We start from the raw sequence: 16,807 nt of genomic DNA on the forward strand, positions 1-16,807 counted from the left end.
CTCCTCAAGCCCTATCAGGCCCTGTCCCCCTCCTCAGTCCCTGTTCCCCTCCTCAGTCCCTGTTCCCCTCCTCAGTCCCTGTCCCCCTCCCCAGTCCCCCTCCCCAGTCCCTGTCCCCCCATTTAAGGCCCTGTCCCCCTCCCCAGTCCCTGTCCCCCTCCCCAGTCCCTGTCCCCCTCCCCAGTCCCTGTCCCCCTCCCCAGTCCCTGTCCCCCTCCCCAGTCCCTGTCCCCCTCCTCAGTCCCTGTCCCCCTCCTCAGTCCCTGTCCCCCTCCCCAGTCCCTGTCCCCCTCCCCAGTCCCTGTTCCCCTCCCCAGTCCCTGTTCCCCTCCCCAGTCCCTGTCCCCCTCCCCAGTCCCTGTCTCCCTCCCCAGTCCCTGTCTCCCTCCCCAGTCCCTGTCTCCCTCCCCAGTCCCTGTCTCCCTCCCCAGTCCCTGTCTCCCTCCCCAGTCCCTGTCTCCCTCCCCAGTCCCTTTCCTCAGTTCCTGTCCCCCTCCTTAGTCCCTTTCCCCAGTCCCTGTCCCCCTCCTCAAGCCCTATCCCCTTACTCAGTCCCTGTCCCCCTCCTCAGTCCCTGTCTCCCTCCACATTCCCTGTCTCCCTCCCCAGTCCCTGTCTCCCTCCCCAGTCCCTGTCTCCCTCCCCAGTCCCTGTCTCCCTCCCCAGTCCCTGTCTCCCTCCCCAGTCCCTGTCTCCCTCCCCAGTCCCTGTCCCCCTCCCCAGTCCCTGTCCCCCTCCCCAGTCCCTGTCCCCCTCCCCAGTCCCTGTCCCCCTCCCCAGTCCCTGTCTCCCTCCCCAGTCCCTGTCTCCCTCCCCAGTCCCTGTCTCCCTCCCCAGTCCCTTTCCTCAGTTCCTGTCCCCCTCCTTAGTCCCTTTCCCCAGTCCCTGTCCCCCTCCTCAAGCCCTATCCCCTTACTCAGTCCCTGTCCCCCTCCTCAGTCCCTGTCTCCCTCCACATTCCCTGTCTCCCTCCACATTCCCTGTCTCCCTCCCCAGTCCCTGTCTCCCTCCCCAGTCCCTGTCTCCCTCCCCAGTCCCTGTCTCCCCCCCCCCAGCCCCTGTCTCCCCCCCCCAGCCCCTGTCTCCCTCCCCAGTCCCTTTCCTCAGTTCCTGTCCCCCTCCTTAGTCCCTTTCCCCAGTCCCTGTCCCCCTCCTCAAGCCCTATCCCCTTACTCAGTCCCTGTCCCCCTCCTCAGTCCCTGTCTCCCTCCACATTCCCTGTCTCCCTCCCCAGTCCCTGTCTCCCTCCCCAGTCCCTGTCTCCCTCCCCAGTCCCTGTCCCCCTCCCCAGTCCCTGTCCCCCTCCCCAGTCCCTGTCCCCCTCCCCAGTCCCTGTCTCCCTCCCCAGTCCCTGTCTCCCTCCCCAGTCCCTGTCTCCCTCCCCAGTCCCTTTCCTCAGTTCCTGTCCCCCTCCTTAGTCCCTTTCCCCAGTCCCTGTCCCCCTCCTCAAGCCCTATCCCCTTACTCAGTCCCTGTCCCCCTCCTCAGTCCCTGTCTCCCTCCACATTCCCTGTCTCCCTCCACATTCCCTGTCTCCCTCCTCATTCCCTGTCTCCCTCCCCAGTCCCTGTCTCCCTCCCCAGTCCCTGTCTCCCCCCCCAGCCCCTGTCTCCCTCCCCAGTCCCTTTCCTCAGTTCCTGTCCCCCTCCTTAGTCCCTTTCCCCAGTCCCTGTCCCCCTCCTCAAGCCCTATCCCCTTACTCAGTCCCTGTCCCGCTCCTCAGTCCCTGTCCCCCTCCTCAGTCCCTGTCCCCCTCCCCAGTCCCTGTCCCCCTCCTCAGTCCCTGTCCCCCTCCCCAGTCCCTGTCCCCCTCCCCAGTCCCTGTCCCCCTCCCCAGTCCCTGTCCCCCTCCCCAGTCCCTGTCCCCCTCCCCAGTCCCTGTCCCCCTATTTAAGGCCCTGTCCCCCTATTTAAGGCCCTGTCCCCCTCCCCAGTCCCTGTCCCCCTATTTAAGGCCCTGTCCCTCTCCTCAGTTCCTGTCCCCCTCCTTAGTCCCTTTCCCCAGTCCCTGTCCCCCTCCTCAGTCCCTGTCCCCCTATTTAAGGCCCTGTCCCCCCTCCACAGTTCCTGTCCCCCTCCTTAGTCCCTTTCCCCAGTCCCTGTCCCCCTCCTCAAGCCCTATCCCCTTACTCAGTCCCTGTCCCCCTCCTCAGTCCCTGTCCCCTATTTAAGGCCCTGTCCCCCCTCCTCAGTCCCTTTCCCCAGTCCCTGTCCCCCTCCTCAAGCCCTATCCCCTTACTCAGTCCCTGTCCCCCTCATCAGTCCCTGTCCCCCTATTTAAGGCCCTGTCCCCCTCCTCAGTTCCTGCCCCCCTCCTCAGCCCCTCAGTTCCTGCCCCCCTCCTCAGCCCCTCAGTTCCTGTCCCCCTCCTCAGCCCCTCAGTTCCTGTCCCCCTCCTCAGCCCCTCAGTTCCTGTCCCTTTCCTCAGCCCCTCAGTTCCTGTCCCTTTCCTCAGCCCCTATCCCTTATCTCAGCCCCTATCCCTTATCTCAGCCCCTATCCCTTACCTCAGCCCATGTCCCCTTCCTCAACCCATGCTCCCCCCCCTCCTAAGCTCCTGTCCCTCTTCCTCAGCTCCTGTCCCCCTCCTCAGCCCCGTACCCTTACTCAGCCCCTGGTGGGTGAGGGGGGGGAAGGGGGCGGGGAGTAGATCTTGGGTGAGTTCCTGCACTTTTTTACCCAGGACTTGACCCCTGCCCTTAATGTTGCCTGAGCATCCTGGGAAATGTAGTTCAGAAACATCTGGAGTGCCAAGGTAAACTACCATATCATCTTTCCGTAATCCTGTCCCAGCACACTAACAATACAAGTTCATGCTTAGACAACAAGTGTTCACTAAGCTAATCATTTGAGCAAATTAGTGTTAAAAACAGAGGAAATGTACCGATTGAGGTGTGCAAGGAATTAGGCACTGTTTGAGTGTCTGCATCTCTGCTTTCTTTGTGAAGCTGATGTTCTGTCATCTCGGTTAGCATTTGAAACAGAAAACCTGATATTAAATAACAAAACAGAGAGGTTATAAGCAATTGTACAAAACAAAAAGCAGTTACATTTATGGTTATCTGGATGTATTTCAAATCTGAAAGTAATTCAAGTGAATGGAACACAGATCCATGTCATTTGTGAACATTTAAAACAGCTTTTTTGTTTGTTTTAAACAGAAATAAAAAATATTTGCGGATTCTTTGATATTTTTGACAACTGGAGACAACTTTCCTTTAATCAGTAAGATAACATTGTATTAATGTAAGGAATTATAATGTTTGGAAATAATATTTTAGATACCTTTCAAAACAGTGAACTCTTTTTCTCACAGATTTCATTCACAGTCACATAAAATAACTGATTATTAAACACAAAATACTGTGCTAGAGAAAGTTGTTAAATTAAAAGTCACAGAGTCAATTTTAGAAGGAAACCAACATGTCAAACAAACTTACCTTTTGCATTTTTATCTTGAAGACTTGATATCTGCAATGCAAAAAACAAAGAAAACATACATCGGTATAATAATAAACAAAAACAAACAAAAAATAAACAGAAGAGCTATTAAAATCACATATTACCGGGGCGTGGCTTGGAAGCCGAGGAAGATGGCGGCGTAGACCCGGAGCTCCTCTGCAGGCTGAGCACTAATCCTCCTCACAGCACTGATTCCGCGGGCAGAAATGGGTAAAACCCACCGGGCATCGAGCACTACCAAGCCGGCGGTCACGCCGAAGGGCACAGCAACGACATCGCTACGACACTTCCTCGTGGCTCCCGCGGACGCGGCCACTCAGGCCTACGCCAATGAAGAGCATGAGGACGCCTCCCGCCCAGCGTCGCCACGAGGTGAGGGCCCAACAACTGCTGCCCAGACCCCTCCGGACCAACACCCAGACTGGGTCCAACTAATTAAAGCCTTGCCTACCAGACAAGACTTGAAGGAGGCCAACTCCGAGCTGAAAGCCTCTCTCACAGCTGAATTGCACTCCCTCAGGGAGGACATTCAGGGCCTACACACCAAAGTGGCCCAACTCGAAGCAGACACCGACCATTTAACCTCTGCTCAATCTGCAACCACAGACGCAGTACGCCGCCACACGGCACAAATGAGACAAATGGCCCTGCACATGGAAGATTTGGACAACCGTGGCAGGCGCCAGAACATTCGGGTGCGTGGCATCCCAGAAGACCTTGACCAGGCGACGCCGATAGCTGACACCCTCGTGAACCTGTTCAACATGATCCTGGGCCGCCCTGAGCACTCCGAGATAGAGCTCGTTAGAGCCCACAGAGCCCTGAGACCAAGGGGCCCTCCTGAGGCTCCTCCAAGAGACACCATCTGCTGCCTAGCCGACTTCAAGCTGAAGGAAGAAATCCTGCAGAAAGCACGCAACACTGACAAGGTGCAGCTAAATGGCGTGGAATTACAATTATACCCGGACCTCTCACCGGCCACCCTGGCCTACCGGCGGGCTATGAAGCCCCTTACAAGACTTCTCCAAAATCACAGACTTAGATACAGGTGGTCTTTCCCGACCGGACTCCAAGTTATTACCCAGCAAGGACCTTTTGCTATCCGAAACCCGGAGGACCTGAGCGACTTAGCCTTGGAACTACGCCTCCCACCTATCACCCTGCAATGGCCGGATCCTCTCGCCTTCTATGCACCGCTACAGATGACTTCAGGGCCTCGGCCACAGCAGCCCAGGAGCAGAGGGACTAGACAACAGGCTATCCGACCCTCCGGGATGGCGGTTTAAGTACACACCACTGACTGCTGCAGTATATAATCGCAAGTACCAACTGACGGGACTCACTCCCCTGAACGGGGCTTAGTCCCTCCAGAGACTCTGGGGGTTCTCAGACTATCTCACAAAGACACACTGCTCTACGCAAGGGGAGATTAGGGATACAGGGGGGACCCACCCGGCCCGGACACATGGGGGGAGGCAGGCACTGGGGGGATACGTAAGGAGTAAAAAGTATAGAACTCGCTCCATTGAGGTAGCCACCCGCCCTTATACAATGGGCACTCATGGCCTTCCACAATAACCATCTGACGACCGCTGGAGAGGGTGGGGGGAGGGGGAGGGGAGAGAGGCGCCCACTAGGCCCGGCGCAGTAATGAATGCGGAGCCCTCTTAGGACTGGGGCCCGCCGCTGGAGCCCTACCTGCCCTGTGATGACCTAAACGAGCAGGGGGGCGGGCTCCACCGGGGGGTCTCACTCACGTATAGCTTAAAGGTTGGAGAAAAGAGCCACACTGTTCTGCGGCCTAGACTCCCGCTCCCTCATCACACACACGTGGTGAGACACGAATATGGAGAAAACTGACATAGGGGGGGAATAGGAACCTCTTTGGGGAGGGCTGGGAAAATGGCGATTGGGCTGGGACACGGGTGGCGGGAGGGGGAGGAGAGGGCACGTTAGTTAGGTACGTAGCTATGACAAGAATTGAATCAAGCAGCAGGCGGATGTACACCACAACACAGTTTATTGTTTGATGTTTAATGTTGAGAGAGTTATATGGCAAGTGTTTATGTAACTGTTATGTTATTTGCTTTTTCTCCACATGCGCAAGACAGGCACCCCAGACGGCGACTAGTGCTAAGACCCGGAGCCTACTACTTACGACTTCAACCGAGGAGGACGCTAACACAAACCCGACTGTAGCTGACACAGCCGACAGAGAAACTACGCGGAACCTACAAACCGACCTACACAATCAGGTACCCACTTGTCTACCACAGACAGACGCACAGACGCGGGGAGGACTGGTTCCACCCGAAGTCGCTCGACTTCCTTCTGCTGCCCTATAGGGCCCAGCGACCAAGGCAAGGTGAACGGGATCAGCGGGCCACTGGTGGCCGCTGACTAATCCGTTCCCCGTCGCTGCCACCTCACCGTCTCTTCACAGAGGCGAGGACACACCTACACACACTTCACACATCACCTTCCCCCTCCCCCCTCCTTCCCTGCATACCCCATCCGACCCGTAACTAGCAGACGAGGACGACCATAGACCCCTGGACTGGACTGGGACCCACGGACGGAATGACACAGCCACCCTCACACCCCGACACAAGGGCACTCGTGCCGGACTGCCTCACGGTCCTCTCCATCAATGCCAGAGGTCTTAATAAACCGGAGAAGCGCTCAGGAGCGCTCCGAGACTTCCACACCCACAGAGCCTCAATAGTGCTAATTCAGGAAACGCACTTTCGGGAAGGGTCTAGGCCCAAACTGACGAACCAACATTATCCCACTGGATACTATAGTGACTATCACGCGGGGAGGTCCAGAGGGACGGCCATTCTAATCGGGAAACACATACCACTAGTAGTAACGGGACAGTTAACAGACAGAGAGGGCAGATTCATCTTCCTTAAGGGCACAATAGCCGGCCAGGCCTACACGTTCGCAAATATATATGCACCGAATACTCGACAATACCGGTTCCTGGCACGCACACTTAGGATACTCAAGCCCTTCTCGGAAGGGATCCTCATAGTAGGGGGCGACCTCAATGTCGCGCTCAACCCAAGGTGGGACTCCTCGACCGGGAAATCGGGGGTCCCGTCGCAACACCTGAATGCAATCAAAACTCTCCTGACCCGATCTCAATTGATAGACTGCTGGAGGGCCTATCACCCTGACGAGAGGGATTACACATATTTCTCACAGGTCCACAACACCTACACCAGATTAGACTACATCTTCACCTCTCACTATAATCTACCGACCACGAGCGCGGCGGAACACGGGGTGCCGACGTGGTCGGATCACGCGCCGGTGACCCTGACACTCTCCTCACCCATGTTCAGGCCCCGCCACAACAAATGGCGACTTAATGACTACCTACTGACCAGACCCGACTTTACGTCCGAAATCTCAGGCACACTTAAGGAATACTTTGAGACGAACACTACAGACCACACCTCACCTACCATCAGATGGGAGGCACACAAAAGTGTGATACGCGGCCACTTCATCCGCCAGGGGTCCACTCTCAAAAAACAGACCAATAGTCGCATGGCAGACCTAGTAGCAGAAATACACAAGGTGGAAACACTCAATAAAACCGCACAACTACCGACACACCAGGCGACATTACTGCAACTCAGACGCGACCTGACGGGCCTCCTACACAGACAACACCACAGGGATGCACTTAGACACAAGGCCTTCTTCCTGCTCCACGGCAACAAAAGTGGAAAGCTACTGGCCAGAATGCTAGCCAAAAGGCGACAGGGGACATATATAGACAGGATGAGAGACTCTAAGGGCACCTTACACCAACTGCCTTCCAAGATCCTTGATATAACTCGGGATTACTACGCGAACCTCTATGCCCTTCCCAGACCCTACCAACACAAACACGGGGAAGAACTACATGCGAAAATACAGGACTACTTGTCAGAACACTCCCTCCCGTCCTTGACACCGGAAATCGCGGACAGGCTAGACGAACCGATCTCCATAGAAGAGCTGGCCCGCATCATTAAAATGATGAAACAAGGCAAAAGTCCCGGCCCAGACGGGCTGCCTCTCAAATACTACACTACGTTCGCAGACCTACTATACTCACCCCTTCTAGAGGCCTTAAACGCACTCCGGGAGGGCCACCACCTACCGAAACAGTCGCTAACAGCACACATCGCGCTCATCCCCAAGGAAGGCAAGGATAGGGAACATTGCGGGAACTACAGGCCCATCTCACTGATTAACTGCGATGTCAAACTGTTGGCTAAAATACTAGCCACAAGACTCCAGACACACATCCCCACCCTCATACACCCAGACCAGGTAGGCTTTGTCAGGGGACGCGAAGCTAGGGATAACACGATCAGGGCGCTAACACTCATGCATAGACGACATGGCGGGACCGAGGGCCTTCTGCTGCTGTCGACAGACGCAGAGAAGGCCTTCGACAGAGTCGACTGGCAATATATGTTCCACACACTGACACACATCGGACTGGGGCCGCATTTCCGGGGGTGGGTCGAGGCGTTGTACGACGGGCCCACCGCACACGTCATAGTGAACGGAGCCCTGACGAGCGCCTTCCCCATCACCAACGGTACGCGGCAGGGATGCCCCCTATCCCCCCTGCTCTTCGTGCTGACGCTCGAACCCTTCCTGACGCACATAAGACACAATGAGGCAATCAGGGGAATAGGATCTGGAGACACGCAACACAAAATCGCGGCGTATGCCGACGACCTCCTTTTTTTCGTCTCCAACCCGGAGGTCTCACTCCCGAATATCCTGAAGGCCTTTGAGACCTTTAGGGAGATTGCTAACCTCAAAATCAACTACACGAAATCTTACATCCTGAACATGAACCTATCGGAACATAGAGCCTCCCCTCTAAGACAGAGCCATACCTTCCAATGGGCACAACACCGCATACAGTATTTGGGCACCTGGTTAACAAGGAAGGATACTGACCTATTCAAACACAACTTCACACCCCTACTGGACAGATTCCGGAAAGACCTTTCTGAATGGGCATACCCGCACATCTCATGGCTAGGTAGGGTTCAAGTTATAAAGATGAACCTTCTCCCGCGCCTGCTATATCTAATGCAAGCCATACCGGTCACCATCCCCAGCTCATTCTTCCGAACCCTGAGACAAGACATCGGGAAATACATATGGGACCGCAAACGGCCAAGGGTCAAACTAACTACACTGACATTGCCAAAAGACAGGGGGGGCTTAGCCATACCGGACTTCGCCCTGTACTATGACGCATGTCATCTCCAACGTGTCATGGAGTGGACAAAAGAGAGGGTTCACAAGCGATGGAAGGAGGCGGAAGAGGCGGACACGGGGACACCACTGTCCACGGTCCCGTGGACAGGGAGAGGGGGTTATGGAGGACTGGGCACGCCATACACGACCGCAACACTGAGGGTGTGGGAGAGAGTGGCGAAGAGAAGTGGACTGGCCCCGTTCCCGTCTCCCCTGCTCCCACTCACACACAACAACAGCTTCCCCCCGGGGCTTGACCCCAACGCGTTCAGGGACCTACTCAGACATAAAATCCCAAGACTACACCACCTCCTGGCGGGGACGGAATGCAAGACACTCCCGACCTTACTGGGAGAGACCGCCCCCACCCTCTTACACCACCTTAAACACAGACAGCTTCGGAGTTTTGTGCACACCCTCCCTGAGGGCATGGCAAGGAAACGCGACCCCACCGCATTTGAGAGGCTATGTATGGAGCCAGACCCGCAACCTCACGGAATCTCACACATATACGCCATGCTACAAAGGGAAACACCCGGGGAGACTCCTAAATTCATGGGGAAATGGGAACGAACATTAGGGAAGACTTTCTCGGAGGAAGACTGGGAACAGATGTGCTACTTGACACACCACTGTTCAGTCTTCAGCAAAACCCAAGAGACAGCGTTTAAGCTGCTAACGAACTGGTACCGTACCCCAACGGTACTGCATGCCATGGACCCTGAACATACAGACCTCTGTTGGAGGTGCAATAGGGAGACCGGCACTACACTCCACCTCTGGTGGGATTGTGAACTGGTGCAGCCCTTCTGGCGGGGCATACATAACATCCTGAAAACCTTCACCGACATACCACCCCCCTTCCTTCCAGAACACATGCTCCTACACCACACACAGACCCCGAGAACACGCTACAAACACTCACTGACCATCAGGATTCTAAATACCGCCAAGCAGGTAATACCCCAATTCTGGAAACGGCAAATGACACCTCCGCTAACATCCTGGTTCTCTCAAATGGAGGAGCTTAGGGCGACAGAGGAACTCATTATGACTACATCAAACACAACGACCAGGTACATGGAAATATGGACCCAATGGATACTGACCACCACAAGGGCAGACTTTGCGACCAGACTTCAACACGACCCATAATGACACATCGAGGAGACGAACAGACCGGACAACCACAGGACAGACCCAGACAGAAGGGACTTGGAAGTAGACGCACCCTTCCCCTACCTTCCCAGACAAGCCATCCCCGACCCCCCCCTACCCTCAGGCACACACACACTGATTATTAGCATGGCTCACGGCTGGAGCGCCAACAGAGCGGACATGAACAGCTCATACGACGATACTCACTTCCCTAAGGGGTGACCACAGTAACTGCACCTCCACAAACAGACCCATGACAACGGGGGTTGGACGCCCTGCAGAGCCACTCTGTGACCGATTGAACACTCTGACACGACACCAGATCACCTCACAGGAGGGATACCTGACCGACACCCCGCAGCCATACGAACGGACACGGTACACGAGAACACGACCGGCGCACGGGGACGGGCGCAGCAGGGGAGGCCGGTATATATAGGATGTAATACAAACCTAGAGTGCCCTGACTAGAGCCGCCGCCGCTCGGGCCGCGCTCGTTCCCCTGGACTGAGGCTGAACTGTGCAGGTGGAGAAATTATACGCATACTGTGCAGGGACCCATATATCTACCCCGTTTACATGTCCAGAACATGCTTCTAGAAATGCTAGGCTGTGACCTGCGAGTCACCATTACCTGATTGCTCATACATTTTTCCTATAAAGCCGTGACGTGACCTGCGTGTCACCTTTACCTACTTGCTCGAAAATTGCTTACACAAGTGCCAGACGGCGACCTGCGTGTCACCACCAACGACATGTCTATACCATACTATGTATACTGGTACAACTTGATATTGAAAATAATAAATAAAAACATATTTACAAAAAAAAAAAATCACATATTACCATAAACTTGTACAGTTTGGATTTAGGATGGATGTTCATCAGATGCAGTAAGTCATCAGCACTGAAAACCTTTAAATAAAACAACAAGCAACATATTAAATGGTCTGCATTCAAAGAAACATTTTAATTTATAAAACAAAAGTTAAAGGGACACTATATTCACCAAAACAACGTTAGCTCATTGAAGCAGTTTTGGTGCATAGATCATGCCCCTAAAGTCTCACTGCTCAATTCTCTGCCATTTAGGCATGTGACTTACACAGCCTTTCTAAACACTTCCAGTAAAGAGTCAGCTAATGTTTATACTTCCTTCATTGCAAATTCTATTTAATTTAAAATGCATTATCCCCTGCACTGTTGATAGCTTGCTAGACCCCACAGAAGCATTCTGTGTATGACTAGAGCTCACTTTAAAGAGCAGGCAATAAGAACTTTTAAAGTCAGTTACATCTAATTGAAAGTGAAACCATGTTTTTTTTCCATGCATGGGGAGGTGTGACTAGGGCTGCATGGAAAGAAACAAAAATGATTTAAAGGGACACTATAGTCACCTGAACAACTTCAGCTTAATGAGGTTGTTCAGGTGAGTGCTACAGCTACCCGGAGCCTTTTTCTTGTAAGCACTGTATTTTCTGAGAAAATGCAGTGTTTACATTGGAAGCTTGGAACACCTCTTGTTGCAGTCAATCAGACGGCCACCAGAGGGACTTCCGAGTTCAGAGGCCCTAAAAAGGCCTCTCGTCCGATGCATTCTGGGTGAATGCATCAGACGGGCTATCAGCACACAAAGCACTGTGAACGCGCTTTGTGTGCTGATAGCCTGTCAGCACTGCTGTGGGCGTGGCTTCAGCTGACAGCTTCAGCTTCAGCTGACAGCTGAAGCCCGAACCCACAGGGAGCTGACTGTCCACAATAGTGGTTGAAGGGGGGGGGGGGGGGGGGGGAGACCTACTCTCCTTCCCCCCCCCCCCGGCCCCCACCGCTGTGCGGCGGGTGGGGGCCCTAAAATTATCAATAAGGGGGGGGACCTACTGTCCCCCCCCCGGCCCCCACCCCTGTGCGGCGGGTGGGGGCCCTAAAATTATCAATAAGGGGGGGACCTACTGTCCCCCCCCGGACAGTAGGTCCAATAAGGGGGGGACCTACTGTCCCCCCCCGGCCCCCACCCCTGTGCGGCGGGTGGGGGCCCTAAAATTATCAATAAGGGGGACCTACTGTCCCCCCCCCCCCGGCCCCCACCCCTGTGCGGCGGGTGGGGGCCCTAAAATTAAAATTATCAATAAGGGGGGGACCTATTGTCCCCCCCCGGCCCCCACCCCTGAGCGGTGGGTGGGGGCCCTAAAATTATCGATAAGGGGGGGGGCCTACTGTCCCCCCCCGGCCCCCACCCCTGTGCGGCGGGTGGGGGCCCTAAAATTATCAATAAGGGGGGGACCTACTGTCCCCCCCCGGCCCCCACCCCTGTGCGGCGGGTGGGGGCCCTAAAATTATCAATAAGGGGGGGACCTACTGTCCCCCCCCGGCCCCCACCCCTGTGCGGCGGGTGGGGGCCCTAAAATTATCAATAAGGGGGGGACCTACTGTCCCCCCCGGCCCCCACCCCTGAGCGGTGGGTGGGGGCCCTAAATACAAAGGGGGGGGGGACCCTAGTTAACCCTCCCCCCCCCCCCCCCCCCCAAAAAAAAATTATCTCCCTACCTACCCCCCTCACCCTAAAAATAATGAGGGGGGGAACATTAACTAAAAACCTGTAAAAAAATAAAAAGAGATAAAAAAAACTTACCATTCGATGTTTTCTTTCTTCTAAAATCTTCTTTCTTCAGCCCAAAAAAGGCCAAATAAAAATCCATAATAACCGACGCAATTAAAAAAAAAAAAAAAAAAAAACCGAGCGCAAAAAAAATAATCCATCTTCACCCATGGAGGGCTCCGCGCAGACTGAGCTCCGCAGGGTGGGCAAGGCTTATAAAGCCTTGCCCCGCCCTGCAATTAGGCTAAGAACACTCTGATTGGTGGGTTTAAACCAATCAGAGTGCTCTTTGTCATTTTACAAGCGTGGGAAAGTTCTTTGGAATTTTCCCACGCTTGTAAAATGACAAAGAGCACTGTGATTGGATGGCTTGAAATCCATCCAATCACAGTGCTCTGTGTCATTTTACAAGCGTGGGAAAATTCCAAAGAACTTTCCCACGCTTGTAAAATGACACAGAGCACTGTGATTGGATGGCTTGAAATCCATCCAATCACAGTGCTCTGTGTCATTTTACAAGCGTGGGAAAATTCCAAAAAACTTTCCCACGCTTGTAAAATGACAAAGAGCACTCTGATTGGCTCAAACCCACCAATCAGAGTGTTCTTAGCCTAATTGCAGGGCGGGGCAAGGCTTTATAAGCCTTCCCCACCCTGCGGAGCTCAGTCTGCGCGGAGCCCTCCATGGGTGAAGATGGATTATTTTTTTTTGCGCTCGGTTTTTTTTTTTTTTTTTTAATTGCGTCGGTTATTATGGATTTTTATTTGGCCTTTTTTGGGGCTGAAGAAAGAAGATTTTAGAAGAAAGAAAACATCGAATGGTAAGTTGATTTTATCTCATTTTTTCTTTTTTACAGGTTTTTAGTTAATGGTCCCCCCTCATTATTTTTAGGGTGAGGGGGGTAGGTAGGGAGATATTTTTTTTTGGGGGGGGGGGGAGGGTTAACTAGGGTCCCCCCCCCTTTGTATTTAGGGCCCCCACCCACCGCTCAGGGGTGGGGGCCGGGGGGGACAGTAGGTCCCCCCCTTATTGATCATTTTAGGGCCCCCACCCACCGCTCAGGGGTGGGGGCCGGGGGGGGACAATAGGTCCCCCCCTTATTGATAATTTTAGGGCCCCCACCCGCCGCACAGGGGTGGGGGCCGGGGGGGGACAGTAGGTCCCCCCCTTATTGATAATTTTAGGGCCCCCACCCGCCGCACAGGGGTGGGGGCCGGGGGGGGACAGTACGTCCCCCCCTTATTGATAATTGTAGGGCCCCCACCCGCCGCTCAGGGGTGGGGGCCGGGGGGGGGACAGTAGGTCCCCCCCCTCATTGATAATTTTAGGGCCCCCACCCGCCGCACAGGGGTGGGGGCCGGGGGGGACAGTAGGTCCCCCCCTTATTGATAATTGTAGGGCCCCCACCCGCCGCTCAGGGGTGGGGGCCGGGGGGGGGACAGTAGGTCCCCCCCCTCATTGATAATTTTAGGGCCCCCACCCGCCGCTCAGGGGTGGGGGCCGGGGGGGGGACAGTAGGTCCCCCCCCTTTTTGATAATTTTAGGGCCCCCACCCGCCGCTCAGGGGTGGGGGCCGGGGGGGGGGGACAGTAGGTCCCCCCCCTTTTTGATAATTTTAGGGCCCCCACCCGCCGCTCAGGGGTGGGGGCCGGGGGGGGCAGTAGGTCCCCCCCCTCATTGATCATTTTAGGGCCCCCACCCGCCGCACAGGGGTGGGGGCCGGGGGGGGACAGTAGGTCCCCCCCCCATTGATAATTTTAGGGCCCCCACCCGCCGCACAGGGGTGGGGGCCGGGGGGGGACAGTAGGTCCCCCCCCTTATTGATAATTTTAGGGCCCCCACCCGCCGCTCAGGGGTGGGGGCCGGGGGGGGACAGTAGGTCCCCCCCCTTATTGATAATTTTAGAAAGCGAGCTGAGCTGTCAGTCAGACAGCTCAGCTCGCGAACGCGCATTCCGCGCACATGCGCGGTAAAGCGCTCAGGTTCTTCATAGGGCGGCATTCAATGCCGCTCTATGAAGAACGCGATTGGTCCAGCGCGAAGCCGTCCCATTGGGCCCCGCGATTTCGTCATTTTGACGAAAAAGGGGGCGCGGCCTAGCGGGGAGCTCGGCGCTGGAACGGAGGTAAGTTTTTAATATAAAAACACCGATTTTTTTTTTTTAATTAATGAAAGTTCATATAAAAGCAAGAAGGAAGGCTGGGGGACCTGTCTTTCTTGCTTTTATATGGTGACTATAGAGTCCCTTTAACTCCTAAACTGCAGAGATTTGAGCAGTGAGACTGCAGGATCATGATCTATACACCAAAACTGCTTCTTAAGCTAAAGTTGTTTGGGTGACTATAGTGTCCCTTTAATGCTTTCACAGAGTAAAACAGAACAGATGTTAGGTGCAGCACAGGAGCACATTAATTTGTGGACAATAAGGCCATATTCTGACATGTTTGAATGGGAGGGCAGCCTTTCAACACAAGAATGCCACTGTGCTGTTTTTACAGTTAAGGCAGAAAAAAAAGCACATCAAAAGTGAAAGTGACATTTAATATACATAAAAGCAAAAGCAAACGTTTTAGAAATACCTCCCACTTACAGGTTGTGCATGCTGGGGTAAAAATGTAGGTATGATGTATATGTTTTTAGTCCTTAAAATAAGATGAGATGATCTCAAGATAAGATGAGATATATGGTATTTTTGTGCAGATACTCTTTATATATTGCTCCCTTTCGCTTACTTCACCTATGGCTGCCATAACAAAACTATCCCTCATTTACAGGAGAGGAATTGCAAATCCTGTGTCTTGGCTTGCCCTTAATTGCATATAAACAGAATTCTATGTACTTTAATATATGAACACCCTTACATGGGTTTATTAAAATGTGAACTGTCAAACGCATGATATGGGAAAGTGACAGCTCCTCTTTAAAAAAAAAAAAAAAACTTTGATTATTTTAGCAGGACTGTAATAAAAAAAACTAATATTTTAAGTGAATCAAGGGTGGAAAATGTATTTGATCAGAAAGGATCCATAATTTTCATTAGTTTGCAGTTATGTTGTGAGGTCTAGAAGTTAGTATTACGCAAACTAGAGTGACATTTTAAGCACCAAAACAACAAAAATGACTGAAGTAGTGTAGGTTCAAATAGACTGTCCTTGCAGTTGCTCATGTTTAAACATTGCCATTTCTGTGACAAGGCAGTGTTTACATTTGTTCCTAAGGACACTAGTAGTCACTCATTTTGGATGAGATCATGCTTACATGGGAAGATATAAATCTAAAGGATAGGAAGAAATCCTAAAGTGTTGTTGTCTTCCTAATACTAGTTTCCTTTTAAACTTTTAAAGGGACACACTAAGCACCAGAACCCCTCTATCTTAGTGTAGAGACTGTCCCTGTACTCTCTCAATTGTAAACACTGCCTTTTCTGAGAAAAGGCAGTAACTACATTGAGCTGTAAAAACACTTCTCCAGGCCGTCACTCAGACAGCCACTAGAAATGCTTCCTACTGCAGTACTGCAATCTTTGCAGGCAAAACACTCAAAGTGTTCATGCTTATGCACTGAACTAATGCATCACTATAAGGAGATGAGGAGTGGCTCAGAGCAGATATTGCCATGCGTGCTCTGTAGTCCTCCAATGCCTCCCTATGAGGAGGCATTGGATTGACTGAGGTCATTGTCACTGATGATATCAGCCATGGATGGAGTGGTGGCTGTGGCAAGGCATGGGAGTAAAGGTAAGTAAAAAATATTTTATTTAAATTTCACAGGGGGGCCTAGAATAGTTAGAAATGCATGCTTATACTTAGAAAGCTCCTTTCATGGTACTAATTTTATTGATTCTGGAAGGAGAAAAATCTCTGTTTTTTTTTTTTTTTTTTTAATTCTTTATTTTTGTCGTGCAAATGAGATAACAACACGCATGAGGTACCCCAAAGGCAATCCTCACGCTTTTTCATAAAAACATTAAACAGAATGGGGTATGGTAATGCATGCACAATTTTATAGTTAATATTTAGTTTGGTATGATTGTTCACGTTCTGGAATCTCCTGCCTGTTAAGCTGTAGTATAACATATGCAACTCAGGTAAGGTGGAAAAAAAAACAAAAAACAAAGAACGCTTGGACAGGGATGCTTGTGTCTAAGTTGCTAGGTGTGACTGAGCTAGTTGCCCTTGCAATTAGAAAGACATCATATAAACAGTTGCTGGCATTTGAGGGTGCTGCACACCCTCTGACATGTGATTTTGATTTGTCCTGAGCTTATCTAACTGCTTATAATTAATACATTTTAACAGATTTTAACAG

The 16,807-nt window shown here is 52.7% G+C and overlaps 1 protein-coding gene across 1 annotated transcript in view; it reads right to left on the bottom strand.

Moving 5' to 3' along the window:
• Positions 1-16,807, bottom strand: part of OFD1 (OFD1 centriole and centriolar satellite protein) — an 85,467-nt gene that overhangs the window by 64,898 nt on the left and 3,762 nt on the right. The window contains exons 4-6 of the mRNA XM_063457742.1: positions 10,750-10,818; positions 3,441-3,471; positions 2,885-2,989 (exon numbers count right to left, since the gene is read on the bottom strand). Of these exons, the coding sequence (XP_063313812.1) occupies positions 2,885-2,989; positions 3,441-3,471; positions 10,750-10,818 (205 nt within the window). The remainder of the gene's footprint in view (positions 1-2,884; positions 2,990-3,440; positions 3,472-10,749; positions 10,819-16,807) is intronic.

The sequence above is a fragment of the Pelobates fuscus genome, chromosome 1 (genome assembly GCF_036172605.1).
Source record: "Pelobates fuscus isolate aPelFus1 chromosome 1, aPelFus1.pri, whole genome shotgun sequence".
Classification (NCBI taxonomy): Eukaryota; Metazoa; Chordata; class Amphibia; order Anura; family Pelobatidae; genus Pelobates; species Pelobates fuscus.